This window comes from Dreissena polymorpha, chromosome 9 (genome assembly GCF_020536995.1).
Source record: "Dreissena polymorpha isolate Duluth1 chromosome 9, UMN_Dpol_1.0, whole genome shotgun sequence".
Lineage (NCBI taxonomy): Eukaryota > Metazoa > Mollusca > Bivalvia > Myida > Dreissenidae > Dreissena > Dreissena polymorpha.
The window spans coordinates 104,607,194-104,618,958 of record NC_068363.1 but is presented as its reverse complement, the minus strand read 5'-3'; the positions used below and the strand labels follow the sequence as shown (position 1 = coordinate 104,618,958).

The 11,765-nt window shown below is 35.2% G+C and overlaps 1 protein-coding gene across 2 annotated transcripts in view; it reads right to left on the bottom strand.

Moving 5' to 3' along the window:
- Positions 1 to 224: 224 nt before the first annotated feature.
- Positions 225 to 11,765, bottom strand: part of LOC127843781 (heat shock 70 kDa protein 12B-like) — a 30,324-nt gene continuing 18,783 nt past the window's right edge. The window contains exons 2-8 of one of the 2 annotated variants that reach the window (XM_052373572.1): positions 7,596 to 7,809; positions 6,813 to 6,953; positions 4,175 to 4,366; positions 3,717 to 3,938; positions 2,986 to 3,130; positions 2,567 to 2,704; positions 225 to 2,444 (exon numbers count right to left, since the gene is read on the bottom strand). In XM_052373572.1, coding sequence (XP_052229532.1) covers positions 1,507 to 2,444; positions 2,567 to 2,704; positions 2,986 to 3,130; positions 3,717 to 3,938; positions 4,175 to 4,366; positions 6,813 to 6,953; positions 7,596 to 7,646 — 1,827 coding nt within the window. In that variant the 5' untranslated portion in view covers positions 7,647 to 7,809 and the 3' untranslated portion in view covers positions 225 to 1,506. The remainder of the gene's footprint in view (positions 2,445 to 2,566; positions 2,705 to 2,985; positions 3,131 to 3,716; positions 3,939 to 4,174; positions 4,367 to 6,812; positions 6,954 to 7,595; positions 7,810 to 11,765) is intronic. The other variant, XM_052373573.1, reaches the window with a different exon arrangement.

The following is an 11,765-nucleotide window of genomic DNA, read 5'->3' as shown; positions in this document are numbered from 1 at the left end:
AAATTATATTTATTTAAAAGATATGACGCATTATCAAACAGTTGCAGATGTACATAGCACAAACACATACCAATGAACCTGTATTTATAATTGTGTAAATCACTTCAGGACATCAACGCATAAAGAAACGTCTGGAAGAAAGTAACCCTAATAATAATAAGTATGCTATATGATATATCAATACAATAAACAATATAATGCACTGACACAAGGATATTGTAATATAGATATCAAACAGTATATTACTAATCGTCATATTCAAACATGCAACATCTTTCATATGAGGCATAATTCAACAGCTACACATGTGTTATTCAGTTACAATTATTCTTGCATCCGTTCCCTTTCAATGCCAATCAGTTCCTGTAAATGAGTTGAAATTAACGTGTGCATCTCTCAGTACATCACAACGCTGAATGCCTATTAAGCTATACTCGTGAACAAGGAACGATTACTTACACAACTACCTATCGGATCTACAATGACAATGGATTTCATAGGGAAATCAATTTTCGTCTTATTCGCTTTGCTCAAAAACCCAAAGTCAAAATTCTTGTACAAGTACGTGTCCGATAAGGAAAACAACACACCGGAGACCCATTTTGTGCTATAGCGGTTGGTGATACCAACTGAACCCAAAAGAACGGATGGACTATAACAGTCCATAATGCAATGTGATTTCCGAAACAAATGCATTAGAAATTCGAATTATATAAAGAAATTGAAACAACTTGTCAACAGAACAATTGACATCACTTCTGAAGATGTGTATCGTTCAGCCATCGAACGTTACGTTTGAACAATCAATCATTAATACTATTTTCACCGGCCTAGGAGCACCACCGGCCTTCAAGAAATGAACATAATAATAGTGTATACCTTGAACAGGTGTTAATTCATATCAAAAGATTCTCTGAATGTTTTTCATTATATTTAAATTATTTGTATCACTGTCCTGACCGAATACATAGTTGACAGATTCAGTGCATATTTCTGCCGATGAGAGGCGTTATCTTTATTAAATTAGCAACTGAACACAACTGTGTTATTTTCTAAGCGATGTGCCTCATAGCCCTTTCACGTAACGTGTCCGACTTACTGTATTCAATAGTAACGCGTACATAGGTAATAACTAAAAATACAAATGTCACTTTTCCGAACAAAATATAGCATGTATAAACATAAAAGCAGCAGACAACAGTTTGTTATCCTCTACACCTTTAACATTGTGCAGATACTTGCAAGTGTTTGTGTCGTATGTATTGGTATCACACACACATTTAGTATGATTCGATTTAAAATTTAACAGGATTATAGTGATTTTAGCACCACGAAATTTCTCTTCAAGATCGTTATTATCATTGTAAAATGTATCCTTCGTAAAGTTTATTTTACCAAATATTGGAATTTTAAACGAGCATCAGTAATGTTAAAGAGAATTCGTAGGCATAAAAAGAAATAAAATAATTAAGCGCGCATTATTACATTTTAAATGTATACACAGGATTAATCAAAGCGTATAACCGCACGACATTCCTTGCCAGTATGTGCACACACAGCAATGACAGAGAGTTGAGTGCCTCCGTATATCATTCGGACGGACACATCCCTTTTGCTCGATTCCTCGGCTGTTGGGACATCTACACTGATTTCAGCAATTTTCTTACATCCATGGTCTGTAGTATACATCACAGATCCATTCACGGGCCCAGAATCTGAAGTTTCGTATACCTGGAGATGTATGACCTTCGAACTCTTTGACCATGGTAGGTACGTTTTCTTGTTAAGGGCTTCATTGAGAGCAACAGCTTCACCTTTCTTGACATGTATGGACAGCACGTCTTTGCATCGATGAACATTGTCTTCCTCATCAAACCATTTCTTTGATTGATTGTGTTTTGTTTCGTCGAATAATTCATTCACGGCGATTCCATACGTAGCTCTGCTGATACGACTTGTGAAAATCAACGGATTGTGTCCAAATATGACAGCACCTGTCAAAACTGCGCGGAAAGGAGATGTTGGAACAACAACTTTGACTTCCGCGAATTTTTCTTTCAACTTAGATCGCAGATTTTCTTGAACTATGCTAGATTCCGCAAAACCGCCGACTAATACAACGATCTTGATTTCGGCATGCTCTTTTAATACTGTTGAAATGGTGTTATGTATTAAAGAACATGGCACTTCAAATAACTTTTCACGGACGTAACGACGTTTAACTTCAAGGGTTTGAGTTTTTATGTTGTATGTTATAGGTGCATTATTTTTTAATTCTAATTCCTTCTCTTTGATCTTTTCACGCACAAGGTTTGGAATCGGTATTTTAATTTTTTCGTCTGACGTGTCTGGTCTGATTGTCAGTTTGCAATTTTCGAATTCTTCCTCCAACTTCATAATTTCATAATACTCTGCTTCGCTGAACAGCTGCCGGACCTTGCCACCTTTTTAAAATATTGAGCACAATCATACTTACATGACAACTTCATCGAAGTATATTAAATGGTACGAAAACACATTGGCATGAAACAGTAAGTATCTTATATGATAAACCAGAAACACTTACCTTTAAAGCTGTCGTACATTTCAAGATAGAATGCCTCATTCACTTGTTCCCCACCAACGCGCTCTCCAGATACATTGCATAATTCTTTAAACGTACCGTCACTTTGAACCTCAACTGCAGACAAATCGCCCGTGCCACCTTAAACGCAATAATACAATTTAATTCGCATGAAATTTGCACAAATGTATGTAAATAGATAAAAGTAATAATAACTTTGTGGTATTTTTTCACGCATTCAAATAGAAAATGCACCAGTATGTTAATAATGTGTATGTGATGGTATTTTTTTTAAATAACAAAGTAGATATACGTATATACGCGCGTTCTTGTGGCATAATCGACACGTATTGACCATGCAAGAAATGCGTATAAACGACGTATAAAAACCTATTGATAATGCATTTTTAAAGAAATATTGCCTCCAATATCAGCAGTTAAGAACTTGGTTCCTGGCTCTCCAATATTGCCCAATGCGATTTGCAGTTTTTGAGGAAGGTTGATGTAATAAACGGCTGCACATTCTGGCTCCGATGCCAAGAGAAGATTGTGTTCCCCGATGCCTGTCTTTATTGTAAACGATTCATAAGTATACTGACATCCTTATATATAATATATCACGACTGGTATATTACATTACTTGAAAAAAGTTCACATTTTCAGTATATTCTGTAATAAAATTTCGCGATGTGAAATCGAAAGTACATCGCCTTAATAGGTGACATAACGATATACACACTATAAATAACGCAAGTAAATTGATCATTTTATATATAAAATATGTATATACAATTCATTACGCGTGCACAATTTGCATTCCTGGGTTTACCACGTGACGATGATGATCAATCTACTTGCGTTATTTATAGTTAACTGGTAATTACCTGGTATACATACCCAGTAAAATGTAATGACCGAATATACTGAAAATATGAAAACTTTACAACGTTTTCAAGTAATGTAATATACCAGTCGTGATATTTTAATCAATATAAACTCATAATTGTAAAAAATACGGTGTTTTAGAACTTTTCTTTTTTTCGTAAATCTGATGTCGACGGCCTCTTTAAAATTTGATTTTTTTAAGTTAACAATACAACGTACCATGGTTTAATAACTAGTTTATTAACAAATTAACAAGTAAGGCACTTACCATTTCTGCAGCTGCTCTCATTAACATCCGGGTTTTCTCTGTCCACAATGCAGGTACGGTTACAACCCACAGGGTTTTAGTAAGTACGCTTTCAGTGGCACAAGTCGCGTTCTTGTTCAAGAAGTCGTCTTTGAGGGCCTTGATGAACAAAAACATGACTGTCGAAATATCTTCTTGGAATCCATCAACGCTTTCCGTTTGAATACTCGAACTGTAATTATCCTGGAATATGTGATAAAAAGAATACAACACGCGTAAATAAAAAATAAGTATTGTTTGATGGATAACAAAATAAGTTATAACTTATTTCACGTAAGCAAGCTAAATGTTAATTGTTACACATTATCTTTCTATTAACAGAAAACACAATGTTAATACATTGTGTTTAAATATAAGGACATATATAGATAAATAAAATGTAATATATAAGATTGAGTAAGTCAAATGGTTAAGCTTACCTTATTTAAAGTATAAAGACGCATTTTAAATTTTTTAAACAGTTTGTAATAATGTTTTTCCTGTTCGTAATCTTCGTCAGATTGGATGTTTGCATACTGCCTTTCGGCTGTATGTCCGAAAGCAACAATGCTTGGTAGTTTCGTAGTGTCATTCTCGTATTTTAGTAGCAGTAATGTGCTGGTCTTGTGAATCTGTAAATCGACAGTCATATATATATATATATATATTAACTTTCCGACGATATTTTACATGACATCATAGCAGTATTAGCATGCTATGTATATACGAGCATTTGTCCATCTCATTTAAACTGAATAAGCTCAGCGTATTTAGTCAATAGTTATGCCCCCTTTGAAGAACGGGCTGCATTTCTTTTGCACCTGTCTATCCGTCGGTCGGTCAGTAGATTGCCCCGGAGACCATTCATTTCCGGGCGATATCTAGAGAATGCCTTGGCCTACAACCATTATAGTTGGTATGATTTTCGGGTCGTTTGATCGAAGATTAAGGTCACATTGCCTTGTCCTTGTAACATTAAAATGGGTTCAGCACAATATATCACAAGAGCACCGCCTTGCGGGTGCAGACCGCTCATCTATTTTCTTTTTAAAGGTGAAGGGACTCTCATTTTCAATCACAAAGGAGGGAGGGGTGGAGTGAAGAGGGGTGTATAGTGTGGGGGTGTGGAATTTATTACATTATCTTCCAAAAATGCGAAAAAAAAACGAAATAAAAAATTCGGGGAGGGGGGAGTGGGGGGGATTCTTGGGTGCGATGGTTGGACGTTATTTCAAACATAAAATAATAAAAATAAATATTTGTGTTTTATAACCGTTTAAAAAAAATAAAAAATTAGGGGGGTGGGGTGGGGGGTATAGTGTGAGGGTGTGGTGTTAATTTGTGAGATGATCTTAAAAAAAAAATTAGGGGGGGGGATTCGGGTGGGGGAGGGGGGTGGAGGGGATTCTAGGGTGCGATGGTTGGACGGGATTTCAAACATAAAATAATAAAATAAATATTTGTGTTTTTTAACCGTTTCAAAAAAAAATTGGGGGGGGGTGGGGTGGGGGGGGGTATAGTGTGAGGGTGTGGTGGTCATTTGTGAGATGATCTTTAAAAAAAAGTTAGGGGGGGAGGGAGGGGGGGGAGGGCACACGGGATGGTTTGGGTGGAGTCTATTGTGGTATGTCAGGTAAGAGTAGTTTTGTCAAAGTATCAATCAAATCTAATCATAAATAAAGAAGTTATTGCAATTTTAGCAAAATTTAATAATTTGACCTTGAGAGTCAAGGTCATTCAAAGGTCAAGGTAAAATTCAACTTGCCAGGTACAGTAACCTCATGATATCATGAAAGTATTTGAAGTTTGAAAGCAATAGCCTTGATACTTAAGAAGTAAAGTGGATCGAAACACAAAATTTTACCATATATTCAAAGTTACCAAGTCAAAAAAGGGCCATAATTCCGTAAAAATGACAACCAGAGTTATGCAACATGTCCTTTTTCTGTATCCTTATGATAGTTTGCGATTGTTCCAAGTATGAAAGCAATATCTATGATACTTTAGGGGTAAAGTGGACCAAAACACAAAACTTAACCAAATTTTCAATTTTCTAAGTATAAAGGGCCCATAATTCCGTCCAAATGCCAGTCAGAGTTACATAACTTTTCCTGCACAGTCCCCTTATGATATTTAATAAGTGTTGCAAGTATGAAAGCAATAGCTTTGATACTTAAGGAATAAAATGGACCTAAACACAAAACTTAACCAAAATTTTCAATTTTCTAAGTATAAAAAGGGCACAAAATTCTGTCAAAATGCACGCCAGAGTTATCTAACTTTGCCTGCCCAGTCCCCTCATGATAGTTAGTAAGTGTACCAAGTTTGAATGCAATAGCATTGATACTTTCTGAGAAAAGTGGACCTAAACGCAAAACTTAACCGGACGCCGACGCCGACGCCGACGCAGACGCAGACGCCGACGCCGACGCCAAGGTGATGACAATAGCTCATAATTTTTTTCAAAAAATAGATGAGCTAAAAACGTATCACGATCATATAAACTAGAATAATTATCGGTCTTGACCCGTTATTATTTTCAAATCAATAGATCATAGATTGTTGTCAAAGGAACGACTTAGCTGCAATCTAAAGGCTCGCATTTTTACAAAATATTATTTAAATTGTACTGGTTACAATATGCCAGTAATAAAACAATAAAACACTTAACTCTCGGTTACGACATGTCCTAATTTTCAGTTTATTTGATATATTCGAACATGTATTTTGCTTGTTTATATATATTATCAAAGAAACTCTTATCATAGCTTTGCGTGTCACGTGCCCAACATTTTATGTCAAATTTTAATTTGCTTAAGCGTGTAACGATAGCAAATACGTTATTGAATGGTCAGCAATTTACATCACTACAATTTATTTTATCTCTGTGTGTCCGATTGCACAAATTATAAACGGTATATTCATATTCCATAAGTATATGTAAACCTAGTTGTATTTAACGGGGTTAAGGTTTTAGTTCCAAAGCACTTAATTTAATTCCGTTCTGATGCTTATATTAATTTTGCATTTACATTAATAAAAAGCTTGAAACTAAGTCCTTATACGCTAATTCAGTACTTGTGGTGCGCCTTCTCCCCACTTAGTGTTGAATTCAACGTTTCCTTTCTTTATAAAATCTTCCCTCCATTGGCATGCATATCCCGAATGTGTAGAACCCACGTCGATGGCCACCACAAGATCGGGTTCTCGAATTACTTTCTAAAAATGATAAAACGTGACATATACATACATATCAATCCATCATAATATTGTATACAAATTATGCAACTAACAAGTGGTATTTTATTAACCAAAATAATTACTTTATGATTCATCTCATATATGCGCCTGGTGTAGGCTGCAATATTTCTCAGCTCTGCTGTCTTTGGATTATTTCTCAGAAACTAAACATTCTGGGATAAGGATATTTGGAATAGTTATTCATGAAGTTGTGATTAACATGCTACAGAAATTATTTTGTGGAATTTTCTTTGCTTTAATGAGTAACTTTGATGAAAAACATTTAAATATTGACACTTTTTGGAGAAACGGTTCAGTGATTTTACCATTTTGTGTGAACAACAGCTTACCTGGATTTATGGCTAACCCATGTACTGTTATACAGTACAAAAGAGACCAATTATTGGATTATAGACATATACGTAGAAGGTTTATAATACCAAGTGAAGAAACTCTAGCTTCATTGAAAAAACACAATCTTTTGAAATACAGAGGTAAACGAGCAGGCCGCCCGAGGGCAAAATCTAATGCGGGTGTCCATCTAACAAATATAATACAGATTAAGCTGGATCCAACGCTTTTGATAAATGCTCATAGAATAAAACAATTGAAACTTTTTACAGTGAACAACAGATCTCTGCGGGGAAAAACTGCTGATGTTCTCCAACACATCTATGAAGAAAGTATTGATCTCTGTGTAATCACTGAAACTTGGTTACAGCCCGAGGCTGATGATGTAGTCCGGGGAGAACTATCTCAAGATGGGTACTGTTTCGATGATGTCCCGAGGCCAGACCAAAAAGGGGGAGGATTGGCTCTTCTATACAGAAGCAATCTGAAAGTTTCAAAATGTTTTGCAAAACAATTTACATCCTTTGAATGTGCTGAATGGAAAGTATGTAGTAATTCATTCATACGCTACATTGTTGGAATATATAGACCACCATACTCAGAGAGACATCCTGTGACGCAGGCTATGTTCATAACAGAATTCACGGAATTTCTCGAACAAATATCAACAATTTATGCATTGTTTGAAATCTTTTGGACTTGTTCAACATGTCAATGCACCTACTGATTCTGGGGGCCATATTCTTGATTTGATCATCACAAAAATTGAAGACAAACATGTCAAAGTCTCAAATCCGGTATCAGACTTTTTCATATCTGATCATTGCTTTGTCAGCTGCAATATTGAACAATGTCGTCCTCCCCTAACCAGAAAAGAAATTAAATCACGCAATTGGAAATCTGTGTCAAGAGACATCTAACAAGCAAATTTGCAAGAATTAAACACAATTGTTAAAAGATCATCTGATGTTAATGCCCTTGTGTGTGAATTCACCATACACATTACAGAAATTGTTCAGAAGCATGAACCTCTGAAAGAAAGAACCATTCTATGTAGGCCAAGTGTACCGTTGTATTCTGGGTATCTTAAACAGCTGAAGCAGTATAAACGATCAATAGAAAAAATCTGTATGCGTAACAAATCTGACCTGTCTAGAAAAGTCTACAAAGGTGTGGCAAACATTAATAGTGCGGAACTTTCCAGAGTCAAGGATGAATACTACAAAGAAACAATTGGCGACGCAGAAGGGAATACAAGGAAGTTATACGCTATAACATCAGATTTACTGGGTAGATCGAAGGAAAACCCACTCCCATTACATACAAGTGCAGTATCCTTAGCTAATGACTTCATTCGATACTTTTCGGATAAGATTATTAAAATAAGAAATGAACTTGACAATTTGCCAATTGAAACAACATGCAACAGTAATTTGTTCTGCTCATGCCCACATGTGATCAGAAATCCACTTACTGTTTTTAAACCACTCTCCCAGAGAGATATTCTTAAACTTGTAAATGCATCCAAACCTACAACATGTGAACTTGATGCAATCCCGACTGTGAGACTAAAAGAACATCTTTCAGAATTGACACCTGTATTGACAGAAATAGTAAATAGATCGTTGCTATCTGGTGTATTCCCTGACACATGGAAAAGCGCTGTGATTAAACCATTGTTGAAGAAGAAAGGTCTCCCTTTGGAATTACCGAACTATCGTCCGGTTTCAAATTTGACATTTCTTTCCAAAATTCTTGAAAAAGCTGCATTAAACCAAATAAATGATCACATTGAGGCTAATAATCTCCTTCCACCTTACCAAAGTGCCTATAGAAAACATCACGCAGTCGAAGCGGCAATGCTCAGGATGTATAATGACCTTCTAGAAAATATTGATGAAGGTAAAGTCACCGTCGTGGTCATGCTTGACTTGAGTGCAGCATTCGACACCATTGACATCCCAATACTTATTCGTATTCTTCAAGACGAGTTTGGTATTTATGACATTCCCTTAAAATGGATAAACTCCTATCTCACCAACAGAATAATGAAAGTATTAGTCGAACAGTCAACATCTGAAACTGAGCAATTACTTTTCGGTGTTCCTCACTGTGCCGGGCCGGTTATATTTACCTTATATATATCGGCTCTTAACAGAGTGGTTCGAAAATACCCAGCTGATCTTTATGGATATGCGGATGACTATAAGCTAGCTTTCAAAATTCAAACAGGAAATTCCGACATTGAGTCGACTGTTTTTCAGCAACGTAATAGTTGCCTGGATGACGTAATTAAGTGGATGTAAACCTTCAAACTAAAAATAAATGAATCAAAAACTGAAATTATTGTATATGGAACCAGGCAACAGTTGGCGAAATTGAGAACTTCAACGCGGTTGTCGGTGGTTGCGAAGTGAAATTTGTCAATCATGTTAGAGATCTTGGTGTAATCATGACCAACACACTTAAATTTGACAAACACATCCAGAAGAAGTGTCAGATCGCACATGCACAACTACGCAATATCAAAGCTATACGAAAACATCTTACAAAAGAGTCTACTGCATCATTAGCACATGGATTAGTTCATTCGCATATTGGCTTTTGCAATGGTCTTTTTACGGAAATTCCCGCTTACCAAATCAAGAAGCTACAGCAAGTACAAAATCATGCCGCAAGAGTAGTCCTGAACGCATCTTTTGAAGAACCTATCACTGGTCTCCTAAAAAAGTTACACTGGCTCCCTGTAGAGGCCAGGGTGATGTTTAAAGTTTTAGTTGTAGTATTTCGAGTAATCAATGGCAAAGCTCCAGTTTACATAAGAGAATTGTTTGTACCTGCTCGAGGACAATACAAATTAAGGTCAAACAATGATACAAAATTCAACATCCCTAGAAGACGAACAAAACTTGCTGACAGATCTCTTGCCGTCGTCGGTCCAAAATGGTGGAACAATCTACCTGAGTATCTTAAAGCTTGTCAATCTGAAGCCAGTTTTAGATCAAGGCTGAAAACACATCTCTTTGGACAATTTTACAAACAATGAGTGTACTTGTAGGATTAATATGAAATCTGCATTTTTACTTACCAAAATAGTAATTGTTTGTTGATTGTTTTAACATTCTCGAACATAAATGTATATCGTTAATACGTTTTGGTTTTAATGCTGAATATGTAATCTTGTGAAGCGCAATAGAATATGTAAATCATTTTTGCGCTATATAAATGCTATGTATTTGTATTTGTATTTGTTAAGAATAATATACTAGGACTTAGTGAAGCTGGATAAAGAACTCGGTACTTCACTGTGGGTAATGGTTCGGTGTTGAATTGTATTGTTAGTATTTACAAAGAAAGCCAATTTATGTTCCATTTATGGATTTTCAGAAATATTTTTAAGAGTTGAAAGATCTAGGTTTTAAATCAGTTTAAATATGTGCGGAGTATCTTACATTCTAGCTTATATTTACATTATAAATATCCTTAAATTATGTTTACCTTTTTCGCAGTGAGACGTTGTCACAAAATGTATCTTTAACTTTATCGTCAATGTTACGTTTCATTAAGGACTAATATTTTATCATTTAAATTATTAGTACAAAAATTAATAATACTAGTATACTGTTTTATAACATAAAGAATATAAGTATAATTCACATATACATTTGATGCTTATCTATTACACTGTCCTTTTATAAATTCGTTAGTTCATTAAACCCAGCAGACCGGGGTTAAAATCGGTACTGGTCCATATCTCGTATGGGTACCTTACGTCCAGTGAACATTATTGATCAACCTGTCTTAATAACCTGTACAGAACGTTATTATTTCAGGTTAAGTTGATTGTCAATTACTCGTTTAATTTATTAACTGACAGATGATCGTGTCTAACTATCTACATTATTATAGCTCTACAGTATTAAAGTAAGCATATTTCATTTATTCAGGGCGGTTCAGATTTGGGTAATTTGTTGAAAACATTTAGGCTGGACTTATATATTTAAAATCATACTTAAAAACGAACATTTAATTAATTTTTAGAGAAATTGATTAAAGTGCGATGAAATTACCAACGACTTCGAAATGAATTACGTTACAGAAGTAATAATGAGATGTATTGTATATGCTTTTAAGCATTCTTCGTTCATATGTTTGTATTGGTTTCAGCTTTAAAAATGTAAAAAATCGCATATACGTTTTAATGTCAACATTGTATTTCATCAACCCAAAACCAATATAAACAATAGATTTTCACTGTACAAATAGGCGTATATATGTATCAAACTCTAATTTCTGGTACAACTTCTTCTGACCGTTTGTTTTGTTCATCCAAGTTTTGTCCGTTTTAAGTACATTATTAATATATGATTATCATTATCATATGCCGATTGTCATGACATTTTTCAATAACACCTACAGTCCATGCTGAATGATATAGAA